We start from the raw sequence: 27,550 nt of genomic DNA, 5'->3' as shown, positions 1-27,550 counted from the left end.
ACTAGTATCTATAAAGCTGTCTCCAAAGAAAATAGTGGAGGGACACACAGACAAACAATTCAAGTACCAGCTTTGCAAGGACTTGGAAAGGTTATCATCTATCCCTTACTCCAAGAACTTGGCAACCCTAGGGACACCCTAGGGACATCCAGTGGTTTTGCTTTCCATACTTTTAAGATTTTGTGACAGAACCTGATTCCCTGAGTTCACAGGATAGGTCAGGTTGGAATAGACCACAGTGGGTCACCTGGTCCAACCTCCCTGCTCAAGCAGCGTCATCCCAGAGCATGGGGCACAAGATTGCATCCAGATGGATCTTGAGCATCTCCAAGCAGAGAAACCACAACCTCTCTGGGCAACCTGTTCCAGTGCTTGGTCACCCACACTGTCAAGTTCTTCCTCGTATTCTGGTGGAACTTCCTGGGCATCAGTTTCCCCCTGTTGCCTCTTGTCCTATTGCTGAGCACTACCAAGAGCCTGCTTACATCCTCTTGGCACCCTCCCTTCGGACACCTACAGACATTTATATGGGACACTTATATGGCTCCCCCTCAGTTGCCTCTTCTCAAGGCTGAAGAGGTGCAACCCCCTGAGCCTTTCCTCGTAAAAGAGACGCTCCAGTCCCTTGATCAACTTTGTATCGCTAAGGAGGCTACTCCTACGCTACCATCGCTGAAGTCAAAATCATTCTGGTGAGAGTCCCAACCTGCCAAGGTGCTTTCCTTTAAAATAACCTCTACAAAGCCGCAACTTCAGGGATTCGCACGCTGCTCAAGACCTGCCCTTGATGCCGCCCGGGCTTTAAGCGCAGCCCTACGCTCGCACTACGGGACACGCAGAACGAGAGTCTCGCCTCTCCCAGGCAAACTCGCCCGCTCCCAACCCCGCCAGGACGCGCCGGGAGCCGGGCGGGCGGAAGGGACGGGGCGGGCTGAGGGGAGGTGGCACCGGGGCCGGAGCTCAGCCGAGCCCCGCCCGCGCCCCGCCCTCCGGCGCTGGCCTTCGCAGCCGGGAAAGGCCGGGAAGATGCTGGAGACGCTGCGAGAGCGGCTGCTGAGCGTCCAGCAGGACCTCACCGCCGGGTGGGTATGGCCTGCGGCACCGCGGGGCTGGCGGGGGCAGCGGGAGAGGGGCCCGCGTCTCGCAGCCCGGCCGGGCAGGGGGGGAAAAGCAGGTGACCGGGGGCCGGGGAGGCGTGGACTGGCACAGGGAGGGAGGAAGAGGAGGAGATTGCGCAGACGGGAGGCACTGCCGGGGCCGGTCTGTCACCCGGGGTGCCCTCCTGGGTGCGGGGACGGGCTGGAAAGGCGGCTCCAGGGTCCCGAGTGCCGCCGTGTTCCCGCCTGGGATGGGCTGATGGCGGGCTGGAGAGCCCTGCGGGGCCGCGGGCAGCGCTGGGGGAGCCGCGGTGCCCGGGGAGCAGCCGCGGTCAGGGGAAGGAGAGAGAGGGAGGGACAGACAGTCAGACAGACCGCGGTTGTGAAAGAAGATGTGAATGAGGTCAATTAACGCGCTTGAATTTTTTATGAAGTTACCGACCTTCAAGGTTTCATGGATCAGCGTAATCTCTTAAAGAGAATTTCTGGGCGCCGCTTGGTGTGCGGAGAAACTCGCTTTTCCTTGGAAGATGAGTTACTGTCACTTGGGGAAAAGGAGCGTAGGATAAGCGGATGGAACAGCCCCGCACTTGCACTGAAAAGTAGAAAAAGATACTCTTCCTGCGTTGTCTCACAAGGTTTATTTGGGGAGGCCCTGTATCGATGCTGTTTTTAGTACAAGCAGGTGGCCCAAGTGAGTGTCGCTGGAAGCCAGCGAGTGGCTGCAGGACAAGGTCATGCCTGTGCTGCAGAGCTGCTGGCTCATGATGAGCCACAGGGGAGTATTGTGTTGTAATCAATTGCTTTTAAAAACTGTGTGGTCTTTGGCAGCGTTAAGGCTGCCTTATAATACCCCTATACCCCCCCTACGGTAAATATTTATATATAGTGAAGAATGTCTTTGTACCCGAGAAACTGAAAATATCTGAATAACTGAAAATATAAGTTTATCATTACTTGGTTGTATACCGGTGTATGATGGTCAAGAGAAACTGACAGAAGAGGCTGCCAGTCAAACAGATAAATTGCTTACATGTTATCTGTCTCATCTTAGCAAACAGCAACTGAATATTAAACTGCCTTAAAAATACAGACAAAAATATTGCTTTATTTCTGTCTGATTTTCTCTTTTGCTTCTCAAGGAGTTGATATCTCAATACAGCGTAAGACTCTTTTGAAAAGGGTGTTTTTCACATGGTGAAAGAGAACAACAGAAAGGTCATAACATGCCAGATCTGATGGTCATTTAATTCTGTGGTTCTGTATTTGTGTTTCCATATTTGCTGCAGTGGAGTCAGTTTTTTTTTTTTTTTTTTTTTTTTTTTTTTTTTTTTTTTTTTTTTTTTTGCCATTGGGAACCAGTTTCTCAGAACCACAGTGGCAGAGACTGTGGAAGGCATCTTTTTTTTTTCCTTTAGTGTTCCCATATATCCAGAACACAAGTTGACCTGGTTTGCCCCCTCTTCCTTCCTAGACCGTGCAACCTAATTTCTTGGTGTTCTGGATTACTCTGTTCTGCACCCCACCAAAGTGGTAAAAGAAGTCATTTTGTGATGTTGAGACTTCAGCTTAAAATTGTATAATTCTCAAAACCCAAAGAGAGTATTTTTTGTGGCCAACTCATTAACTACACATAAATGCTTGCAAAGTAGAACAAGTTGAATTTCATGAAATTGTGAGGGGAAAGGTTTTCCAGGGCTTCTAAGACAATAATACCACTTCCCAAGGAGTATGGGAACATGTATGTATTGCTGAAAAAGTTTAAATCTGGGTTGTGTGGTTTAAAGAGAGCAGTTTAGAGTTGTCAGCTATTTCTGTGGCCTCCTTCCTTGCTCAGTTGTGTCTGCTGTCTAATTCTGCATGTCCTGTAAGCAAGGTATCTGAATTTTGACCCATTCACCTGTTAACAAGCTTTTGCAGGAAGAGGAAAAACAACCAGAATGGATGCAGTGGAGAAGGGCAAATTGCACAGCTTCCTTCAGCAGTGGGTTCTTCCTCAGTGTGCTGTGGTTGTTGCTACCTAGCTTGGCTGTTGTGAGCAGCTCTCTGAGAGGGAGGGGAGACGTGCCTTAGCATGTCTTTTCTCAAATTGTGATCCACCTGCTGTAGAGCTTTGATGTTTCTTTGAGTTCCTGGAAAACAGTGATCAAGACTGGGGGAGTGATTTGACTACTCCTCAAAGCAGCCTGAATATCTGTCTGTATATTAGGTTGTTTCTCAGTCCCTGGGTCACTCAGGATTACAGATCTCTCTGTGATATGTGGAGGATATCTTTGGCTCTCATAGTTCATTTCCATCTTGCTTATGTCTCTATCATTTATTTCTTACTGTCTTGAGCAATAAAAAATTTTTGTGACCACAAAGGGCCTAGAAATTGAGGATAGCCATTGCCTGGGTGATCAGGGAATAGCCAGCAGGCTTGGTTCTCACTGTACTGTGTGAACTTGACTAGTGTATATATATATTAAATATATATATGCATATATATAATATGTATTTTTATATATATATCTTGACTGCTAAAGAGTAGAAAGAGTTGGGAGGGAGGGTTGTTTGGTTGGTTTGGAGGGTTTTTTTTGCTTTTGAGGAGCAAGATAGCAGTCAGTTTGCAATGGACTGTGTGTGAAAGAAGCCCCAGATCTGCTCAGTAGCAGTGCACTGTGGTGATGCTGCTGGAGGTTCTGAAAGCTGGCAGAAGAAAAGTTGAGCTTCTGCTGGTTTTGTGTTGGCAGACTTATGGCAGGTGGGCACGTGTGTATGTGTGACTGTCCTGCTTTTCCTTGCCATGAGAGCCTTCCTGTAAATGGTATTCCTCAGGGCTGGATTGGTTATTTCTAGGCATGTCTTTAGTTCCTGCCTGCTAAGGAAATTGTATCAACAGGTAGATGACTTATATACACAACTCCCATTAAACTTGTCATACTGAATTGTCTGATGTACTTCTACAAAAAAATTCAAGATTTAGTAGCAGTGTCAGTGGAAATAAATTCATATGAGGGTCTCCACAAAACTAAGGGAAATTTGATTTATTTGTGAAACAAGCTGAAACAAAATTAATTGTAATAGACTGGAATTAAGGCATTATGTGCTCAAGCAATTCATTCTCTGGTTTTGATGTTGTAAATGTCTGATGGATTTGTGTTTTGATTTGTAGGTTGAAGACTTTGAGCGACAAATCAAGAGATGCAAAGAAAAGTAGGCAAAGGTACTTTTGAATGTCTTAATATATAGCATTAATATAAGATATTCTTGTTAAGGAAAAATTTCAAGTGGCTCATATATATGAGTCAATTGCAAGAACATTTGCATATAATTTTACAAAATACTATTTTGACAACAGTGAAGCTTAACAAAAGCAGATGCTTTGCTTAATACAGCCTTCATTGATAGGCCTAAATAATTTCTAATGGCTGTCAATCAGTTTATAAATTACTATTTAAATTAAATGAATATGCAGTGTTTTTGTAGTACCTCATGGAAGATTCAGGTTGCAGTACACTGAAATGTAATTGTTTACAATCTCTGTGAATCTCATGTCCTAAAATTGTAAGTCAGGGGTTTTTTTTTGGGGGGGGGGGGGGGGGACCAGAAATAGGAGCCTTTTTATTGTGGAAGATATGTGTGTAATGAAATACTTCAGTTTTCTGTTTCAGAAAATTATCAAAGAAGCTTTGATAATTGTGCTGATTTGGTTTTCTTTCTTTAATTGATTCGGGTTTTTTTTTTTTTTTAATCCTCTGCATTTTAGTTCTCATTTTTTTCAACCTGTGTAAGCTGCAGCGAAAGACTACTTGTTGTCTGTTAATGACATCTGTGAGAGTTACTTCTTAAAATCAGATATGCTTTAGTGTAAAGCATGTTCTTATTAAAACATACTATGTATTCACAAATTAGTTTAAAAACAAGCCGAGTGGTAAAAATAAAACATCTGAAATAAACTAAGTGCTGAATCCTGATGTTTTAGATATAATTTTTTTTTTAACAGAGGACCAGGTGTATGGACAAGGCATGGAGGCTAAACTTAGAATAGGTGAAGGTCTGAATAAATCTGTTTTAGGCAACTGCCTTCTCTGTGTGTTTCCAGTCCACAGTATTTTGGTTCTCCTGGAGTACTGTTATAAATATCCATTGCTTTTTGAGGCAAGCACTGGGTGAACCAATTGAAGCATCAGGAACAGGGGAATGCTGGGGTGGCTTCGGCTTTGCTGATAAGGTTCAGGGACAAACACAGCTTAGCTTGGTTGTAGGGCTGGCTGAGGGCATATGGATGGGAGCCAAGGAGAGGCCAGTAAAGGTGGTGGTGTTGCAATAGGAGTTTGTCACTGACCCTCTGACCAGGGAGAGAATGAGGTTTTCTCCAAACAATTTGAGGAATCCTCTGTATCATTTAAACTCCCATTGTTGCTGGGGCCTTTAGCTTCCACCTCCTGAAAGTGCAACCCATCAGTATGCAATCAAGAAGTGCCCTGGGAGGGTGTCAAGGATAACTTCTTGATGCCTCCTTATGACCTCTTTGGCATGCTGGAATAGCCTTAGGAAAGCCAGAGCTCACCTGGAACTGACATTTACAAGAGATGTCAAGGACAAGAAGAGCGACTAGCCCTGCACTGCTAATAAAAGGCTGAAAGAAAGGATGGGATTAGTGATGAATGGAGTGAATTACAGCAAATGTAGAGGTTGTTGAGTTATTTAATGCCTTTGTGGCTTCAGTGCCTTGTGCTTAGTGAAAGGGGTCAAGGAGCCTGACCAGTAGCGATTGAAGATGCTAAATCCGTAAAAGCCCATAGGACCATATGTGTCAAGAAGTATCTCATGAAAATCAAGAGGTACAAATTCCATGTTTCCCTGGGAAGAAAGCAACAATGCAGACTGGGCTGACAGACTATCTGGAAGTAACTTTGCTAAAAAGATCCTGGCGTTCTTGGCAGACAGCAGGCTGAATGTGAGCCAGGGACATGCCTTGCAGCAGGGAAGTCCAACAGCTAATGGAGCTGCTAACAACACCCCGACAGTGGGATTGAGGAAGGTGATTGTTCCCTGCATTCAGCACACCTTAGACCACTAACTACCCTGTCCAGTTTGGTCCCCAGTTTGAGAAAGGTGTTAATATTCTGGAGCAGTTCAGTGGAGGGCCACCAAAATGGTTGGGGCAGGAACTCTGTGTATGAGGAAAGGCTGAGATGGGCAGTTGTTCAGCCTGGAGAATAGGTGACTGCTGGGAGACCTAGCAGCAGCCTGCCGTTGCACGTGAAGTGGTAATTGAGGAAACTGGTGTGTGGTGGGAGCTCAAAAGGTGATAGGCATAAGTTCAAACAAGAGATGATCAGACAGGAAAAGCTGAGAAAAGCTTCCTGGGAAAGCTGCTTTGATCTCATAGCTGGTTTTAACAGGGGATTGCAATAGGAACTTCCTGAGGTCCCTTTCCACCTCACTGTTTGTGTCACTTTTCCCTTGCTTTAAGGACAAGAAGGTTTAATTTATGGTAGTTTGTTTTGGTACTTTTGGTTTTTTTTTCCCCATTCAAATTGTTTGGATGATAGTGCAGAACAGTCTATTGGGGTGATCTTCCAAGAGACAAATTTTGGATGACATTAAGATCTTCACATCCTTAGAAATACTGTATTGTTAATTTTCTATAACTTATAATAAGATGTCTTGATACTTCAAGCTGTTATTAATGGAAGTGTATGCATCAAATAGGAGATCATTAGAGCATTAAACTGGCAAAGGTTCCTTAGCTTAGTATTTATTTTTAGTGTAGAATATATTAAGTGGAATATCTGTATTGAGGGACATGAACTTGTGTAGTAGTCTTTTTTTTTTCAGAATGTTTCTGTGCCCCTTTTTAGGTTAAAATTACCTTCATCCTATATCTTTGCTAACTGTACTTAGGAATTATTCAATGAAACTTGTTTTTAATGGACATGGTTGAAAAAAGGTAAGAATAGGCTATCATAAAACAACAAGGGAAAAAAGCTTTGAAATATTATTGTAAGATACACTGTGTAATGTATTTTAAACCAAAATTGGCAAAGTGTGAAAGTAGGAGCAGGAGGAAACATTTCTGTGCTCAGCATATCTATCAGATGTGTGTGCACACATTTTTTTATAACAGTCTTCTTTTCTTTAACAATTTTGTACATTTGCAATTTGTTCTATAGAACTGTTCAGTGTTTGCCAGAGTTTTCTGCTGGACTGGAATTACTAAGCAGGTATGACCTTACTTTTCTTTATTAGTGTTTGCTTCCTATGTTAGATTTTAAAAAATCAAATTTCTCAAGAAAGAAATTAGAGAGGAAAATAGAAGTGTTGCCACTAGGTTTTTGGTTGTTTTGCAGTTAGAAGTGTGGGAGTGGTTACCAAATGATAAATGTGTTTAAAGCTTGCCCAATCCTCAAGTGTTGTCATGTTAATGTAACTGAAGTTCTGGGAGGAAAAGTTGCATTTAAAAGATGACTAATGCAGAGAGGTGAAGGAGGCCAGCACTGAGTCCTAGTCTGCGGTTTCATAACTTAGACATATTTGATACAATTTCCTATTTTTTTTTTTAATTGGATGTGGTACATGTATGATTACAATCATGTTATTTTTAAAAATTTTCTTAATTAAGTTGAGTTCCAAGTGATGTTTAAGGTGATGAGTTGTCTTGTAAGTATTGTTTGGTCCATTTAGCTTTTAATGTCAGTTAGCAGGTTAAAAAACATGAATCGCTTTTTCTTTAAAACACATTATTTCTCACTGTATATTTGTCTTGGCAGAACAGTAAGTACTGGAAAGAATTACATGGCTTTTTAAGCTGTAATTTCTGGTAGTACCTGCAAATATAAGCACAGTGACATCCATGAATTCCTTTGTAAGGAGAGCACAGTACGAAATAGTAATTTGTCTCTTCTTCAGATATGAAGATGCTTGGGCTGCCCTTCATAAAGGAGCCAAAGATTGTGCAAAAGCTGGAGAGGTAAGAAAAAATAACAATGCCACACATGAAATATTTTTAAATGTGTAAATAATTTTAAACTAAAACTTTTACTACCCACCTACAAGGTTAACCTTGGCCCCTAGGTAAACATCCACCCAGCTTTATTCATTCCCCCAGTAATGTAAACAACAATGTAATGCAAATGTGAAATAACAAAAAACTTGATGCCATGTAAACAGTTGCAAAGATGGTATGTTACTGCTCTAGCTCTTTAAAAGCAGTGGAGGGTGGCTGGGAAAGTACAGAATGGATTTGGGGTTGAGGCACCTTAGTGGTTTGTATCAGGGCAGGGCTGTGGTATTGACACTGCTGCCCACTCCTAGTGCACAAGAGACAGCAAGATTGCCTTGATCAACAGAAAATATTTGGGAAGTGTTTGTGCTTTCTCCTGATTTCATTCACTATTCCTGCCCTGGAAGCAAAGTCACAAGTTGTGTGGTTTATCTGTGAAATGAAGGGGAAGGAAATTTCCAGTAAGTGTTACCGATGCATTACTCAGCATCAGACTTTCAGTTTCAAGCCATGTTTAAGGGGCAGACAGTGTAATCTGGGTGGCCACGATGCAGAGCAGGACTGAGCTGTCTGAAACCTTCACTTTAGCTGAGTGCATCCTTCCTGGCTCTTCTCTTCACTTAGAGACTACTCCATATCTTTTTTTAATGGAAAAATCACTCACTGTGTATTGACAGTAAGAAAGAAAGTCTCTTATGTTCTTCTTTCTCTTGCCTAATGGTATGGCCCTGCTTTTCCCTGCATTCTAGTGGAAACCTTCAGGCATGGGAGGTAGAGTTCTCCTTGCCAGTATGGCATGTTTTACTGCTCATAATGTTCTTTTTTCCTAGAAAATCTCATAAATGATGTTGTCACAATTTTATAATATTTGCTCTAGTTTGCTTTAAAAATTGCAATTTTGAAAACAATGTGAGGTTTCATATATATTAAACTAATATTACCTAATCTCACATGTTATGGCTGTTATGGAAAATGAGAATGAAAAACTTCAGAGAGACTTACATTTTCCTTTAAAATCAGATATTTACACACAATTCAGTGTATGCATTGCTTGTTGAATTTTGTTTTATACTTTTTTTATAAAAGGGGAGAATAAAAACTGTGTAAGCACAGAAGATTGACTGTGCTGTAGAAGACCTAAAGGTGCACTTGTCCAGTATCCAATTTCTGCTTACTTGTGCTGTCTTATTTATGAATGTTGAGTAAAGTGAAAATTTCAGGCTTCAATTGCAGCTTACAGTCTTACCATGTTAAATGGCAGATGTTAACTACCAGTTCCATGCACAAAATTGTCCTTTTAGATGATTATCATTTCACCTGCATTCATTTATCTCAGGGCTGAAATGTTTGTGGTGTTTGTCCCCATCTCATGGGGACTTGTTTTGGGAATTTTTGTTGGCTTTACTGTTTAATGGATATAAATACCATATCCCAGGCTCAGAAATAGACCTGGCTTTAGTTAAGTAAGACTGTTTAGTCTTTTAAAGTGTTCCCTTTCTCACTGGGCTTTGGAATAAGTTTTCAAAACTTGTCTGGTGAAACAGGATGTTTTATTAACAGGGATAGGTAGCTGGAAGAATTTGCAAAAGATAGTTGTTCTTTTAAAAGAATTTATATAAAGTGGGTAGAATTGTACATTTGAGAGCTCCTTTGTCCATTGCTCAGACTTTTTCGGTTCTGCCTATAAAGACTATAGAAATTGAGGAATTCAGAATGCAAATACAGCCACAGGCTGTAGTTGTGTGCAAGAGGAAGAATGGGTAATGGAATTAGGAGCAGGGAAACAATAATTGAATCAACTCAATTATATATAATGGAAACATTTGTTACCTAAGATCTCTTGATTCTGGTGTTTTTCATAGAAAATAAGTGAGACTTTGAAGCAGTGTATCCTTTTCTTAGCTTATTATATAATAAAATTTAAGAAGAATGAAACAACAAGAATTTAAGTAATGTAGAAATGTGTTCATAAAAACTTGACACTACTGCAGTTTGTCACAAAAGCAGAAGAGCAGTAATGTTATAAAGGCAACTTTTTTTAAAATGTCATTCCTTTTACTTTATTTTCTAGACTACTTTGCATGTGCAGAATTTTCATTTTTATTGTTAAGATGAAATTGGTATGACTGGCAACATTAAACTATTGATATAAATATGCCCAAAATCGCAGCACTGCGATGTTGTTATTGTGCACCAATGCAACACTGCTGCCAAAATTTCAGGTACCTCTTGCTTACAGTTAATAACATCCATTAAATACTTCCTGCATTGATTAGTATATTGAGAAAAAACTTTTTGTCATATTTTTGTTCAGTGCATTTTGAAATAAATATTCCGTACTACTGGGGATTTTTTGGAGCATGTTTTTTATTTACTTGAGGAGTACACAAGTGGCAGTGTAAGGGTTGTTGTGCTGACCTTATGCTTCCAAATGTATTAATTATAAAAAATTAGTCAAGATGCTCATGAACAGGTACAGAAGTTTGCAATTAAACACCTGTTTGTTGCAGCTGGTTGACAGTGAAGTTGTGATGCTTTCTGCACACTGGGAGAAAAAAAGGAGCAGTCTGGTAGAACTGCAGGATCAGCTTCAGCAAATACCCGGGTTCTTAGCAGATCTGGAATGCCTCACAGCAAGCCTAGGTAAGTTCTTATAGACATAACAAACATTCAGATCAGTACAAAGGATTAGACTGAAGTTCAACTGTTGTGATTGTTGTGATTACAAAATTTAATTTTGCTTTCTGTGGTAAAACTCTAGTTCTTAAACAAACTGTTTTTTTTTTTTTACTCAACAAGTAGCAGTGGTTGCTCTCCCAGCAGTTGAAATTTTGTATGTGTTGCTATTTGAAAAAAAATTGACAAATGTTTGAATGGGTGAACAATGCTATTCTTGAATCCTTATTAAATTGTTAAGATTTTTTGATAGTATAAATGCTAATTTATATAACTGCTTCTTTTGGATTCTGTGTAATTTTGCATAATAATGTTCAAACTTATCATTTGGGGTGGGATGGGGGGGTGGAATTTACCTGGCTAGGGACACTTTCAAGGCAGAAACCTTTGATTTTGAATAGTTGCTGGTTCCAAAGGTAACTTCCATAATTTGGATTGATTTATGGGGTTAAGATATTCTGAAGTGATACTGAGCTTTTCTATAGGTGAATATTAATGCTGCCTATTAGCAAACACCTCACATTTGTTAGGTGGGTTGCAATTTTTAAAACTTTACCAAAGGTTAATCCGTTCATTTTATTTAAAAGATGAAAAGATAAATGCTTTGGTGGACTATTTCTGGAACCTCTCATAAAAAACTGTTGAAAATTAAATTAGGAAAAAATGTTGAGGACTCTTGGTCTCTGAAAATCTCTACTATTGCTGAGCCTTGAAATGGGCAAGCAGCGTTTGGCAAGCAGCAGCGCTGTCTGTCCGCAGCATGTCTCTTGATGCTTCCATGAAAATCCATACAGGGTGCATAAAATTAAAGCTTTGAAAAACTTCTGTCTGCACATAGATTTTAGGTAGCTAAGTTCCCCAGGGACTGTGCCTGCAGTTCCCTTTGTTACAGCTGCTGGAAAGTAATGCAGAAATTCCTCATGTGATTGCAGCTCTGTCTTTTTTGTAGAGTGGGCTGGATTTTTGTGCTGACACAATGTGAAGAAAAGGAGGGTTCTTTTCTGTCTTCAAGGGCTAATTTCTCATTCTGCCATGGTCAGTGGTCATGCACAAATCAGCTTTTGTTCCTAGGTGGGCTGGTAATAACTTTGCTATTTATTCCTGAGGCAGGGAATATATTCTACTTTTTATTACAATTTTCTTATACGATCTTGTTTAATAAGGCTTTATCATCTGTGCTAACCATTTTATATTGGCTGTTTGAAAAAAATATTTCTAAGGAAATAAAAGTTCAAATAATGATTTATTAAAATACTGAGTTCAATATTACCGTGCAGTCCACTGGTAGCCCAAAGATAAACAAAGCTAATGAAATTGCCTTTATAGTTCATAATGCTGCAAATGCTGTAAAATCCTGATGAATTTGGGCTACTTTCTGATTCCTAATACAGTTTTATGAACTAGAATTAATCTCACTCTGATTGTAGAATTTATTGGATAGGTAAGTCTCTAGATATTTTTTGATAGTGCAGAAGTAGGATTTAAGGAAGCATTCAGCAGCCAGCTCAGGTAATGAATTTTGACATGTACTGCTAAGGTTCTGGGATTTGAACCAAGCCTTGAACAAAACCAAACCAAGCTTTACCTTTTGTGTCAGATTTTGAGTAATTTATCTAAAATTTCGTATTAGTTTCTCCTAGCAACTGTGTTTTGGGTTTTATTTTTTCTTCTAATAATTTTTATGGAGACTATTTGAAGAGATAGATGTAATTTGTACCAAATTCAACATCTAACTGTCTGAAGGTGATTTAACAGAACTTCACTGCAATATTCTGCTCATTGTTTTTAGTTTTTATAACTCTTAAATAATTGCTTCATATAAATATAAACTGTATTCAGCTTTTCAAGAAATGACTATTTCTCTGACTGTAAATTTTGAATATGAGTAAAATATTCTGTAAAAAAAAGTGAAAATAGAATCACAAAGTGCTGAGTTACTCACTCAAGATGTAATTTGGCTAACCTTCATAATTTCAACAAAATAGTTCGTTCTTCTGACATGATATGCTTCTAATAAATGTATTAATGCTTCCATTTTGACAGTAAGTAGGGGACCCTGGCTGCTTTTGGTGAAAGAAATTTCAGATAATGGAAATGAATCTTTTAAGTGACCTACTTAAAATTGGTATGACTCATGTACAGATTCTTTAGCTTTTGCTATGTATTACAGGACACATTTTCATTAGCAATTTTATAAAGTTCTTTAGCTTAGGTATTCACATTATCAGTCATCCCCTCACTTGAAGTAGAAAATCTGTGGCTTCATTTGATACATTTATTGAATTATGCAATGTCTTGTAGCTGCTACTGAGAATTTTGAAGAAAAAAGTTACTCTCATGTAAAAGCGGAAAGGACAGTTATTGCCCTTTCAAAGTGCAGAATTGGAATCATCACTTAAGCCAGTTTTTGGTTGAGATGTTGTAGAAAATATCTCCTTACTGATATCAGCATACTTTGTATGAAATGTGTTTTCATGTTTGAGCAGTGGCATTTTGCTCAAACATCAGTTTTGGTTTCAGCAAATCCATACACACAAGCATTAATCCAAATCCTTTTTTTCTCCCTTTTTTTTGTTTTTTCTTTTAAAGATCAGCTTGATACTGGTTTCAGAAAGACTGCTCTTGTATATAGGTGACAGATCCAACATAGGTTAAAAATGTTTTCCTCGTGGGACTGCAAAGAAAATAAGGCTGGGCATGTAGTCATTTAGAGATAAAAGCCTTTGCCTCTTAGTCTTTCGGATTTTTTTTTAAGTGAGGGCTAGATGGGTGTGAAAATTTGTTGGGGAAACAGAACGTTTTGCACTGCTTAGGAGAAGCATCCTTGTTTATATCTTGAGCAAAAGGTCAGTCTTTTTTTTTATTTCAAATTGTGTGTCAAGTATGAAAGTTGCCATTCTCTAGCTTTGCAAAATTCGTCTAATTTTTTCAGAATTTGCATTTATTTTTTACTGAAAAAATCAGGGAAAATGTTGGGAGATTTATGTAAAACCAGAGAATTTGAATAATATTGTGTAAAGACATCTGTGTTCAACAGGGAATTTTTCTCCATAGGCTTCAGGGCACAACACTCAGCAGAAGGGGTTGTTGTATTAGGTATATACATATATGTATAAAAGGCATACAGTTTGGTGCTGTAAACTTGGAAGTGCCTGAGGATTGAGTACACAAGGAAAAGGATCCTACTGTACTTGTTATGTAGTTTCAGCAAAGAAGCTGCTCTAACTTCATGTAAGTGGTATAATACTAGCTGGGTTTAAGATCCTTTCTGTGAAAACAGATAAAAATTGAGCACTACTAGAACTGTAATTATATAATAAAGTTTTTTTTTGTTTTTTTGTTTTGTTTTGATTTTTTTTGTGTTGTTTTTTGTTGGTGGGTTTTTTTGGTTGGTTGGTTGGTTGGTTTTGGTTTTTTGTTGTTTTTTTTGTTGCAGCTAAATTGAGCTCCTCCTGTTCATATATGTCTTTCACTGCTCATTTTAAACTTTTAGTAATCTCTGCCCCAGTGTGGCCTAGAGGTAGAGGGAACATCTTTGATATAATTGCTTCCATCCTTTCTGCTCTTTCCCTTTTAGTCAGAAAATAAATGGGCTTTGTAGAAATGTCTTTAATATTCCTGCATGGTTTCTGTTGTTTGAATGGCTGGGACAGTGTAGGAAAGCTACATCTAAAGTTAGTGGAGACCTATTTTCTGACATACAACTGTGATTTAGCTATTCTAACAAATTTTGTACTCATACAGAACTACAAATAACATAGGTTTCAGTTAGAAAAGTTATGTGGTACATTTAAATTAGGTACAGTTTAGAAAGAAGGTGTTTCCTGGATAGAAAAAATTCGTGGTTATTGAGTTCTAGATAAATGCTTTAATACCTGATAGCTGGTAAACCATGGAAAACAGTGTATGCTGATAGAAGATAATACAGTGTAATGTCACTTGACCAAACTTTAAACGTACTTCAAAAGAATTAAAACTAAGAATTAAAGTTTCAAATACTGTTGTTATGCTTGTGGTACAATAAGAAATACAGCCCTAACTGTTATTATTGGAGTGATGTGGCACAAAGAAGTTTTTTGGTTGTTTTAGCTGTCTAATAAAAAAATACTATTTCTACCAAGTGTGGCATATTGCTGCATATGAAAAGTCTTAATCTAAAGGTAAATATGTTTTTTAAAATCTGAAAAAGATTTAGAGGAGATGCATTTTTCTCAGCCTAAGTTTCAAATTAATTAAGTCTATAGTTTTGTTTGGCACTGCCTTTGTATGCACAGTGCATATATTCTCTTTTGGGTAAGAGAGATGTTAATTCTCAGCTGTAGCTGCTGCAACGGAGCTTGTCTTCAATTTTTTTGTGAAAAGCAATTTTTCTTTCACTTCAGAAAGGAAAAAATTTCTGAATCCTCTGTTGCAGTAAAGCAGGATTGTTGCCTCCTGGAGAGATCTCTGGCGTCCATTTCTCTTCTTCAGGAGCACAGTGTTTTCTGCAGTTCCCGCTAGAGGCTGCTCGAATGCAAGTGCTAGAAATCAGTTGCTCTCTAGAATTCACTTTCTTTCATCCTCTTTATTTTCCTATTCTTTGTTGTTGTCTTTTAATATTATTTCAACAGCAAATACAGCAAAGCAGGTGGTAGGCATTTTAAGTGGAAAAAACAGTGGTTGATAGGTACCTTAGTAAATTATTTTCAGTCCTGCTGTGTTTGAGAATTTTGCAGATTAATAAGGGAGCAATTATGCTGAAAAGCAAGTTAGCACAATACAGGTATTTGGATTTTAATGCACTCAGAGAAGTCTATTTCTTAAAGAAAAAGGCCTACCAATCATAATTGTAATAATGATATTACCCTTTGAATACATCTGGATTTTGTGAGAGAAAATTGAGTATGTGGTAAGCGATGAATGTTCCACAACACAATACATAGAACTGAAAACACTTTTTTTCTCCTCAAACTTGTTTCTGCATTAATTGTCAATTGCCTTTCTTTATTTTTTGTTGTTTTTTGCCAATCCCTCCCACTTCCCCTCAGTGATCTGTATACAGAAAAATAATTTAGGGAAATTTTTACTGATTATATTGTTCCTGTTTCCCTTTCCTGTTGTGGATCTTCTTTGTTAGGGGCTAAAAAAATGGTGTTAACTGAAGCTGAACATATGAATATGCATCCTAGGAAATTTGCTTATGAAGTCTTAACTTCTGCTTTTTTAGAGGAACCACAAGGATGGCTATTTATCATGAAGGAATGGCTAAGGAAGTTGAAATTATTTATTGTCCAAGATAGGCATCAAGTAGAATGGCCAAGCCAGAATGGAGGATTTGACTGATGCCTTCAGCTTCCTGTTTCCTTTTTTTGAGCATCTGAAATACATTAACTGTGGCTGCTATTTGTTTGTAAAAATGTGAATTATTCTTGCTCCTGCAATTTACCTTCCCTGTGGTATAGGGGAAGGCCTGGCAAAAAGATGAACAATATTCCTGTAGTTCACACAGTTTCATCCCAGAGTGACAAGCTGGTTAGGGTTTGGGAAAATATATTTTCCACTGTGAGATCCTGAGAAGAGACATGAAATTTAGCATTAATCACCGTCAGGGAAAGTGATTCTTTGATACAAGGTTCACATGGTTTAATTCAGATGAGGAGGGACCTCAGGAATTGTCTAGTCCAAATTTCTACTCAAAGCAATGTGAGCTATGAGATGAGATCAGTTTTCTCAAGACATGTCATAGACAAGATCTATTTAAAGTTGAGACTGAGCAATTATGTTTAAAGAAAATATTAAGAGATGTGTATGTAAAATAGGTAGATTTAATTGTAAAATTTGCATGTGTATGTAAAATAGGTACATCTCTATATTTAGCTATCAGTAAAGGGTCTGTCTTCAGAGACATAAATATCTGTTCTTTTATATTACCATGGCATCATGTGAAAGTTAAAATTCTCCCTGTATGCTTTATTTTTGTTTCAATTGAATAAATGAATATTTGACCTGGCTTTGGCCAGCACAGATTTATTCCTTGGATTGGTACTGTGTAGGAAGTGCTAAACTGGCAGTCTCTCAAGAAAGAAAAGTATGAGTTCTGAGTGCTTCTCTTCCTCAAAAACAGGCCAGGAGCCTGTGTCACCACGATGCTGGGACAAATAGAGTGGTTCAGCACCTTACTACAAGGGAACCTCAGATAGATCTCCCTTTAACGTGGCTCTGCTGCCACTCTTCACTATGGGATTTGGGCTGAGATTTGTTTGTCTTTTGGAGCCATTTATATGTGTGTAATTATCACCATGTTATTTATTTACCTTTATGAAATCCTGTTTCTATTCAGGTGACTTGTCTGTCCATTGATGCAGTTAGATATTTATACAAGTCTTTCTTACAGCCCAGCTAGAGGCAAACTTTGAGGAAATGGAGAATCATCTGTTGTGTCTTGAGGAACTATGTGAACAGTGTGAATTGGAAAGGTACAAATGTATGCAGACATTACAGCTGGAAAACTACAAGAAAACAAAAAGGTAAATAAAACACTTGTTCTAAATATAAATTAGCATACAATACAAGCCTTTTGTAATTATCCCCCTCCCATATATAATATTATCCCTTTTATTTTCATCTTCTAAAGAAACAATAGTCTTTGACAGGACGTTGCAAATTTGTAGTAGATTCATTGAATGTCTTAGTGATGAACAAAGAGTACATGTGTTTGGAAAATTATCACAACATTGTTGTTAAGATTAAGTCATGTTTATTATTCTCCACAAAGAATTGAAATAAGGGCTGTTGTTAATAAGCACAGATAAACTGTTGTTTTTTTTAATCTCTTGCCCTGGTTTATGGATTCCTTTTTTTTTTTTTTCCCAAGTACCTCTCAGGTTAGGAACTGAATTTTCCTCTATTTTCCTTTCAGTACTATCAGTATCCAATCCTATAAGTACCTTTTACTCTGTATGAAAGGTATTAATCTCCTGCCATTCTCTTACTTGTAAAAGTGGGGCATTAATTCTTGGAATCAGAGTTCAACTTACAGCAGTATGTATGAAAATTCAGAACTTTGAACTCGTGAGCTTCAGGTTAGCCTAAAAGATAAAGTAGCAAGAGAAAAATATGAAGCCCTTAAATAACTGTTGACTCCCTTGATTTTTGTTACCACCAGTGCCAAAAATAACCTAATAAAAGGAGATAAGAAAAGCAGTATTGCATTCATTATATAAATTAGGAAATGAGGAGTTGAATTGAAGCAGTTTGTCAAAGACAGTGTCTGACAGCCTATTAGGGAGGAGTGGGTGGATGTGGATGTGGATGTTGAACTGACATGGGGATAACCAGGTTACTTGATCTGTCCAGGCAGGAGTCCTGCTGTTAGCCAGGGAAAGCACCCTGGCACTTTCCTTGCCTCCTTGATTGTGGAAGCAAGTTTGATACATGTGGTAAGGTCAGAACAAGTGGTTCTCAGAGTTCTGATGAGGATGTGGTGATCGAAGGTGGGACTGTGCCAGACAGCACTGGCCACATTCTCCTTAGCTTATCTGTGTTCGCCCTCCTTGCCATTCTTGTTGCTCTTTTTATTTGAATGTCTTTTTTAAATCCAAGTCTCTTCCTAAAAGATCTATTCACCCCTGATTATTTTTTCACTAGTGGTTCTCAGTTATTATGTAGGGAATCTTAGGCTTCTGTGGTGTTACCAGGTCCAGTTATTGAAGGAGTACTGATGTTGCAGGTTCTACCTTCCAAAAGGTCAAAAGGTCTCCAATACCTTAAAGGTCCCCCTTCAGTTTTCTGTGAAATTTGGCTGTTTCTTATCTAACTCACCTTTAAACACTTGTGAAATCCAGTCATCCCTCATGGTCCTATCTGTGGCTTTTGTCAGTATCTGACTATGTTATCTGTCACATCTGGCAATTTCTCCTGTCATGTCCCTTTAGTTTTTCACATCCTGCTCAATTGTCTTAACCTCAGGCCAGGGCCTCAGCAATAGTCTGTAATTTTCCTGCAGCCTGGATTGCCTCTTTCCCAGGTCAGGGCAATTCCATAGTCTCTCTCCAAGAAGAATCAACAGCAGTCAGTATGGCTGAATATTCACTTGTTCAGACCTACTTGAGTTATCTAAATATCTAAGAGTAATGAATCCAAAATTCTGAATATGTGCTATTTAACCAAGTAACACAATTTTAAAATGCACATAAAGCAACAGAATTGGTCCCATATAATTATCTTTCTACAGTTTTCTGAATGATTTTTTATTCTCTGCCATCCTTGCTCCCTTTCTCCTAGCCACTGCTTTCAACGTCAAAATAAAGTGTTAAAACATTGCCTGCTCTGCTTAGCAGCATCTAATCAGTTTTATAAATAGAATGCTAAGCAAGCTACTTAGTGTAATTGTAAGCTGATTACATTTGGTCAGACCTAGACAAAACAGGAAAAATGCAGGTAATTTCTGGTTGATCATTACCACTGTATTTATTTAGGTAAGAAATTAACTGCTAGCTCATTCCAGGAAGGACCCTTGCCATTGTAGGTGCTTGAAGAGCGAGCAGCTGGTTAACTTGACGTGAGTGTGATTTGTGGTGCATCTTTGGGACTCATACCCTGTCTTCCTCTCTTCAGTGCTTGGGGTTTTTATCGTGATACCAGCTGAAAGAATCAAGGAGTGGGGAAGGGCTCAGGAGTCTATGCTCTCTCCTTAGCACAGAAATTATTTTCAGGGAGTAAGTGGTTTTGTGTTTGAAAAAAAAAATTATTTCATGCGTTTTGACAATATAGGGATGAAAACTGAGATGAATCTGAGCTCTAGAAACTCTGATTATTTTAAGCATGTAACAAAACCTAATTTCATTATAAAGTCACTGTAGAGCTTAGGCTAGAAGCTCATGTATTTCAAATCTTTTGAAAAAATCCTATATGAAAGACTTAGAAGAAGGTGCTTTAGGTCAACATCAAACCTATGAAACACAGCTTATGGTAACTATGGGAACTTATTTTAAGAAATAGGTCTCCCTATTAAATAAAGCAACTTCATTTTAGTTCAAACAGATCAATTTTTTCCCTTTTGTCATTGTGTTGAGTACTAATTTCAAAGTAGATTCATCAATCTGCATCTTTTCCAAGCTATTTAAAACCTGGTGTTTGGGGGGATTGGTTTTGGGGTTTTTTTGTGAGCTTATCTCTGGAATTTTAATATTCTCTTTTTTTGTGTTTAAATCCACTGATCAGGGTACCAGTACTGTTGTATGAAGTCTAAATTCCACCCTTCTTTTCTCTGGTTAGTCTCCCTGCAATCGTTTGGGTCAATCTTAGCATTAAACCATGTAATTTTGTTTCCTGTCTTTTTTTCAATCAAGCACAATTCTTCTTCCCTTTCCTTCATTCTCCTACTGAGGATATTCTGATTGCAGAAAACTTTGTGTCTCCTTAGTCTCATGTGACAATTTTTGCTTTCCCAAGGGCACAGTGTCCTTTAGGGATCACTGTCAGGAGCTCACTTTTGTGTCATCTCTTAATGTGCCCTGAATGGCAGCCTTGTGGTGTGAGACGAAATGTTTCTGACCTGAAGCTGCACTTGGCCATGAAGCTCGTTTGTATCCATTTCAGAGAGATCACTACATTTTGAAAAATAGCAACTCCTGATTGTTGTGTCAATTAAAAGGAGCTGCCCAAATGCAGCATTTTGTAAGAATACATTGGGAATAGCAGGGTCTTTGTCACTGGAAATGAGTGAATAGAGTTTACTGTATGTTATTTGACCAAAAATGTAATTGTCTGAATGATAATTTTTAGGATGTCTTTTTTAAGAACCTCGTCTGTTTTTCAGTGTTTGTCAGCTTTGAGAACAGACACAGAAGGAAAATAAATGTAAAAATCTAAAATACAAACCTTAGTGAGACTACTGTTTTTTTCCTTTTTGATGTTATTTAAGCAAATGCTTTACTTTAAGAAAAAATAAGTTCTTTATGCTTATTCATAATTTTTGAATTTTAGAGGTTTTTTTTGTAGTGTAACCCTATGCTTTCATAATTGGTGCAGTAGGTGAAGAGTTGGACAGACTGTCATAGTTTTTTTGGATGCATTGCCATGCCATGAGGGTGCTTTAGTGCTTCTGGGGTACAAGAATGTCTGATTTACTTTCTCATTCAGAAGAGTATAAAATTTATGGCAATTGCATTCTGTAGATTAGAGATGTGTATGAGAAAATGTCTTAGTTATTGTTTTCTTCTGTAAACTTTATCCCTCTTTTTAATTGCTTTGGGAACAAAAGGAACAGTAAGGTTTGTTGATGTAGGTACAGTGCCTTATCTGAGGCTTCAACAACATAAACATTTGAAAAGTACATACAGAAAAACGTCCATATCTGTAGCTCTTGTTTAGATCCCATACAATCCCATTCCTCAAGCAATAGGCTGGGACAGTACTCTGTACTGTACAGCACACTCAGTGGCGATTCCTTCCCACCTGGCAGTGATACATTTAAATTTTATCTCCATAACCCTTTCAAGCTTTGCATGTAATTTATAAAATTTACTTTTTATATGTAAAAAAAGTGTATATGTCCCTTTGTTGAAGATGTTTCAAGCAAGTATATTTTTCCTTCCAATGTTAAGTGTATTGTGAATTATTTCTGAGACCTGAGCTACATGTTTCATAGTTATCATCAAAGTTTTCATCAGTGTAAATTTTCATGCTATACTCCTTTTGATCAGTCTTCTAGTGGTGTAGATTTGGAGCCGCCATGCCTCTGTGTGAGTGGGTATCTAAATAAACATTTTTGCAAGATTGAGTGCAGAACTTTTGTTATCTTCAGGAGTTTTACTGGCAGATGTGCAGTGGATGACTGGCTTTGAGTTTTCATTAGGCATTGTTTGAGTTTCTGTACTCACATTGCAAAGATGTTTTCTATCCTGTTTCATGAGTTTGAATGCAACACAATCAGCAATATTGTATATAATATAATCAGAATACAGCAAGTGTTTTCATGATGATAACTGGCTGGAATTAATTTTATGGCCATCAGTTGTTGCACTTCTTTGGCAGACGTGTGGAATGAGAATTCCTATTGATCCTGAAGAGACTTGAACAAGCTTTGGAAGAGTTTAATGGATAATTTTGCTTCCTTTTTTTTTGTAGTTTGAAGGCTCTAAACTTTCTTTTTTTTTTGCAAGAACTCTCGCATTACAGTATTCTGCATATGCCAAGCCAAAAGGAGCGTGCTGCTTCATTATTAGCGAGTTTTACTCCCATCAGTGCTCCCAGTATTTGGAAACATTGGTCAAGACTGAACACGCAGCAGATTTAAAGATTGCAGGGGTTTTGGCAGTTTTTTCTCTTATTTGCAATGTGTGAATGTACAGTATAATTTATGTCACTTTTAAGTTGATTTAATTTTGCCCTTTCTCTGGTGATCTTTGCTTGATACAGAGAGACAATGACATTGTTACAAAGAGATTTGCTGCTTACCTTCTCCTTATAGTCTTGTTTTCTTTCAAATAGGCAAATAAAAGACCTTTTTCTTTGGCTTTTGTGACCTGTGGTTAAAGACTGAATGTTTGTGTTGGATCCTCTGTACCCTACAGCACCTTTTAATAACGTTATCTAGAAAATGTTAAAACATTATGTGAATCCTGCATAATTTATCTCTACCTTTATGTGGCGCTTGTTAGTGGGCATAATCTGCAAATCCTGTCAAGCTGTTAATACCAGGCATTCTTTGTCCAGACTTACTGTACCAATAATAGGAACAGATGGTTTAAGACTGCCTTAATTATAATTTTGTACCCTCCCTCTCCTCAAAAATGCATTATTTGTATGTGTAATTAATTCATTGTGGCTAGTGGCAGAAGAACAGGGCTTAGATGCTTGTCATTACCACACTAAAATTCATTCTCTGTGCTGTGCCTCCTGATAAATTCTGTGTTTCTTCGCTATGGATTATTTCCTGAGATCTTTAATAACTCTTTCCACTTACATTGAAAACCAGTTCCTTTGAAAGTAGTTTAAAAGAAATGTATGAAATGCATTCACATTGACCGTGCTTTGTGAGGGAGATTTTACATTCCTACGTCAAACGGACGTGTTGAGGATGCCTGAAGAGATACAAGTTGTAGCTTCTCTCTGGCACAATTGCATTCATGCTGTGTGGAACCACATTATGCATTTTTGGTCAAGAATGCACATGGAGTCACAAGCTCCTTTAACTTGTTTCTGTGAATTAGGGTTGTACCATATGTTGCTTACTGAATAATGTTGGCCAGTTTTTGAATACTGTCAGTTTTCTTCTTTTTAATGCTTATGTGGAAATTGATGTCCAGGTTAAAAGAAGATCTGCAGTTTCTTGTGTGGCTTGCAGGAACTCCTCTTCTTTCTAGAAAAAAATGGTGGAGTTGATGGTGGAGGTGGACTTTGGTGGATTGTTTGTACCTTCTCTGAAACTTCACCTTCTCTTACATTCTCTCTAGTTTCCCAAATTGTAGATTCTCTTAATATTCTGTTCTCAAATTTCAGCTTTAAACTTTGGTTCCTAAAATTTTGGTTGTATGGTAAAAACAAACTGTTGATACATGTATGTTTTAGTGATCCAAAGACGTTGCATACTAAGATAAAAGTTTTTTTAAAAATGTAAAAACTTGGGTTTTTTGTATAACAGGACGAAAGCAAAAGCATTAAAAACTGTGTCCTGTGCAAAATCCTACATCTGAAGGCGTGAGCTTTTGGAGGGAGCTAAGCATTTTTTCCACATTGCAGATTCCAGTTTGGAAATGGTTCTAATGGTAAATGGCTTGTGTCTGTCCCTTAGCAGAGGACAAGACTTGCCTTTAATGATTTGACTTCTACCCTTTTCTTATGATTTTAAGTCCATCCTCCTTATTTTTTACTGTTCTTTTGAATGATAGTGCCTGAAAATTGGCTCCCCATGTTCTTAAGATTTGTTTTTGTTTTTTGAAGCATTGAAACAGAAATGCTTTTGTTGTACCCTGGAACTGCTGAGTATGTTAGGGGAATGCTTGTTTTTGGTTGTATTTATTAACTTGATTACTAGTTAGTGTTGGTAACTTCTAATACAAAAATTTGCTGATCAGTTCCATCTTCTGGATTGAAGTTAACATAGAAGTTGTGCTGGAAAACAGACTTCAGCTACTTCTGTATCTGCATGAGTATGGAAGCAAAAAAATCTCTATTGCAATGTTATTGAAATGCTTAGTTCTCTGCTCTTCTCTTTTAGGGGATAAAATGTCACTTTTGATGATGGAGAATCCTGACCTGTCTACAGTGTTTTGTCAGATGAATAGAAACCTTGCCTGCAGTTCAATTCCAGCAGTAGTTCAGTAATAGTGTTGGTTTTTACTAATTTTTCAATACTTAAAGGCTTTTCATTGCTTCAGTCTCAAGTGTATTTCAAAGTAGTAATTGGCCTAAGTATCTCCAAGGGATGCTCAACCAATCTCAGGGATGGGGAAAACAGTTTTGTGTCAGGATTCACAAAAGTGCTAATCCTAACTAAAAAAAAAAAAAAGTACTTAAAGTATTTCTGTGCACCCTACAAGTGACATAGGTTTTGAGTTCTCCGTATTTTGGCTTTTACTTCTGATGACATCCAGAGGAAAGTCCCAGAGGAGAGATCTCATGGCTTTTTAGCTTACTAAAGCATGAGTCAGGCTATGAAAGGATTTTTTTTAATACATAATTTTGAAGACTTAACTGTACTAGGCATAGCAGAGGAAATGCAGCATTTCTTAGTTTCTGGGTTGGATCGTGTTAGGTGCCATAACTATTTTTAGATTAATTTGCTGATAAGCATCTATACTTTCTTCAAATATACTTTTTGTAAATAGTACTTATGACTCAAAATTTATTAACACGTATAACTGTAAAATCTTTCAATCCTCAATTTTTAGCATTTATATTCTGTCTTGATGTTGTCTTTTGTTTATATATGAGTCTAGTTGTTGGTGTTTACTGACTGTTGCTTTCAGAGCTTGTGTTATAAAATTGTTCCTGACATTAATTTAGGACTCTGTTGCTTTCTTATCTGCCTGTTTTCTTCTTGAAGATCTGTAAGAAATTCTGGCTGGTGGCATCTTTGTAAGGAATGTGGTGTTTCTGTAGTCTCCTAGGTATTTAACTGGATTCCTTGATGTTTAGTTACACTTAGGAAATTGATCTTAGTGTTACAGCCCTTTGCAAGATACAGTAGAACCTGAGATTTTTTTTTTTCTTACTGTTGCTGAACAAATTAAATTCCCTTTGATCTCAGTAACTTAAAGCAGGATAGTAAAGCCTCCTAGTCCTCCCATATTCTGATCCCTAGATTTATTTTTGTTTGTCAGTGATACCAGTACAGTCTTCCTAGTGTCCATCTCATCTGCTCAGTGGCTGGAACAGGGTTAATCCAACAGTGCAATAAAAAGCCTGAGGGGAATGGGAAGGTCTTTGGGAATTTGTGTCTGCCTTCTAACTAGATTGTAACTCTAATTGGTCATGTCAGTTACCCTGTGGGACAAGTCATACATTGTAGACTATTTGTTTCACCTGTTGTCTCCACAATTATATGTTCTTACCACAAATCCTGAATCTTAACTTTTCTGTAAATGAAGAAGTTGAGACCACTGACAGCATCATCATCAGAACATTCCAGGTATCTTAAAAACTGGTAACTGAGTTTGATGTGTACAGAATTTCAGAGAGTAATTAAGTGCCCCTCCCCCCATCTATTTTATGAAAACAAGCAACTGGAAAGGCAGGGATTAACAGCATTGCCTATATGTGTGGCCAGATAGTTTTCATGGACATAACTTCAGTCAGTGGAGCCTGTACAGCCTCTTGTCTTTCAGGAAGGAATCTGGGATTTGTAAATTGCTCTGCATAAAGAACGAGATTACTTTTGAAGTGTCTCCATGCCTTTATAGTCTGATTATGTTAGACTTTAGCTTGTTATTTTAGCCTTTTTTTCTTGCTCAGAGGTGCTGAACTTTGTCTTTCAATGAAAAGAGCTATTCATATTATAATATGCCTTCTAATTTAGTCCTTTCTTCTGAAAGCTTACTGTTAACTATGAAAAGGTAAAATGTATTCTTCTATGAGTAACTAGCCAGGTTTTTTGCCAGTAACCTAAAATTTAGTAGCTGAAGAGCATATAGTCAGATGGCAGGTAGTTCTATTGATCAGTGGTTGGACTCAGCATGGGAGCTCCTTTAATCCTGGTCAGATGCTGAGCAGCCCACACTGGGCTTCAAGAGCCTTCATGTGTAGAGGGCCAGAGGCAAGGCAGGTGTGTGTTTTCCTTCTAATAGTAGTGGAAAGGGTTATCTCATCCATCTGTGAAGTGCATGACTGTTCTTTTGGATGAAAACTCTTTAAAATCCAGGAGCATTTCCCTACAGAGTGCTTTCAATTGCCTTACATGTTTCCTTCTGCTTGTCTTTTAACCTTGCTTTGAAGGCCACTTTTCTAAAGCTGCTTTCAATTTGATCCTTTTCATTTTAATTACTCTCCCAAATTGCTGTTTCTTTACATTGTCTGTGTTCCAAATATGAAGTTCAATTCTTAATGTGAGGTCAGTGTATTCTGCAGCCGACTTTCTGTCACTAGACTCTTAGAGTAGACAAAGGAAGTATCTTCCTTCTGGCAGTTTATCAGTAAATACAAAAACAGTTATTTACTTGTAAAGGGGAGAGGTGTATTACTCTGTTATGTTTTTCTCTGTACTTCTGTGTGCCAGGTCTTAATTACCCAACTAGAAAATGTACTGATATACTCTTAAGCCATTTGTTTTTCCAATGTCATCACATGTCAGTTTCCTTTCCACTTCTTAGTTTAGTGTCATGTTTTTAGCAAATCTGCTGATAAATGAGATTAAGGATTAAAATTTTTAAACTTCCAAGTTTTTTATTTGGATAATTTGATTTAATGAATAAAAAAAATCTATCCTGCTGATGCTGATGGTTTCAATAACCATGTATTTCATTATGTATTTCTAAATAAAAGTTTTATTTAAAGTCTTGTGAGAAACCACAAAATATGATTAATTCATGCAGTGTAAAATATAAAATCTTCAGTCTGTGTGTCTGAATTGGTATGAGGATACAAGGAAGTACAGATCCTTAAATTTCAAATCTGTATTTTTACTGTATGCTAATCATAGATACTTTTAATTTTTCAGAGAGAAAAAAGTTTTTGTCAAATACTAATTTCCAACTTTCTTAATGAATGGTAATTATATATATGGATATAGGAACAACATCTTAGTGCATCTCAACCCTAAAAATATTGATGGATTTTGAAAAGGAAAATTCTGGGGTTTTAGAGAAAATGAATGATTGCCACTTGGCTACTGTATTACCATCTTGTTTACTAACCTCTTTCAACACAATGGCAGTAATTGTTTCATCTTTCCTTTTGTAGACAATTGTCATAAAATTTCCTGATTTTAGGTGCAAGTAATGTAGTTTTTCCCCTCTTACTTTCACAAGATGTTTCTTTCACTATGGTTTTGTTTTAGTCCATGGAAAACAACCATTTCCTGTGATTGTTGTTTCCTCAACTACTGTTCCATTATTCAAAAAATAAGGAGGGCAACTTGTGAGAGTGTTTAAGAATTTTCTAACTCTATTTAGAGTGTACAGGCTGGGAAAAATTTTTTGGGATATAAGCCTGCAAATCACAGGTATTGTAAAGTGGCTTTTTTCTCTCTGGTATAAAAGGGAGAAACTGGGAAAGGAATGGAGGAGAAGCAGGAAAGGAAATAGATACTCACAGGAAGTTGCAACTAATAGAATTCTTTACTGTGAATCACACTCTAGCTTATTTC

At 37.8% G+C, this 27,550-nt stretch overlaps 1 protein-coding gene across 2 annotated transcripts in view; it reads left to right on the top strand.

Annotated features, from left to right (window-relative positions):
* The first annotated feature begins 926 nt into the window (after positions 1 to 926).
* Positions 927 to 27,550, top strand: part of DTNBP1 (dystrobrevin binding protein 1) — a 63,870-nt gene continuing 37,246 nt past the window's right edge. For both annotated transcript variants that reach the window (XR_013182842.1, XM_054645227.2), the window contains exons 1-6: positions 927 to 1,082; positions 4,252 to 4,302; positions 7,259 to 7,309; positions 7,995 to 8,055; positions 10,599 to 10,731; positions 17,138 to 17,270. Coding sequence is in view for 1 of the 2 variants with exons in the window: in XM_054645227.2 (XP_054501202.1) it covers positions 1,027 to 1,082; positions 4,252 to 4,302; positions 7,259 to 7,309; positions 7,995 to 8,055; positions 10,599 to 10,731; positions 17,138 to 17,270 (485 nt within the window). In the remaining variant the exon portion in view is untranslated. The remainder of the gene's footprint in view (positions 1,083 to 4,251; positions 4,303 to 7,258; positions 7,310 to 7,994; positions 8,056 to 10,598; positions 10,732 to 17,137; positions 17,271 to 27,550) is intronic.

The sequence above is a fragment of the Agelaius phoeniceus genome, chromosome 1 (assembly GCF_051311805.1).
Source record: "Agelaius phoeniceus isolate bAgePho1 chromosome 1, bAgePho1.hap1, whole genome shotgun sequence".
Classification (NCBI taxonomy): Eukaryota; Metazoa; Chordata; class Aves; order Passeriformes; family Icteridae; genus Agelaius; species Agelaius phoeniceus.
The sequence above is the reverse complement of the archived record's forward strand: the minus strand, read 5'-3'. Positions and strand labels throughout refer to the sequence as shown.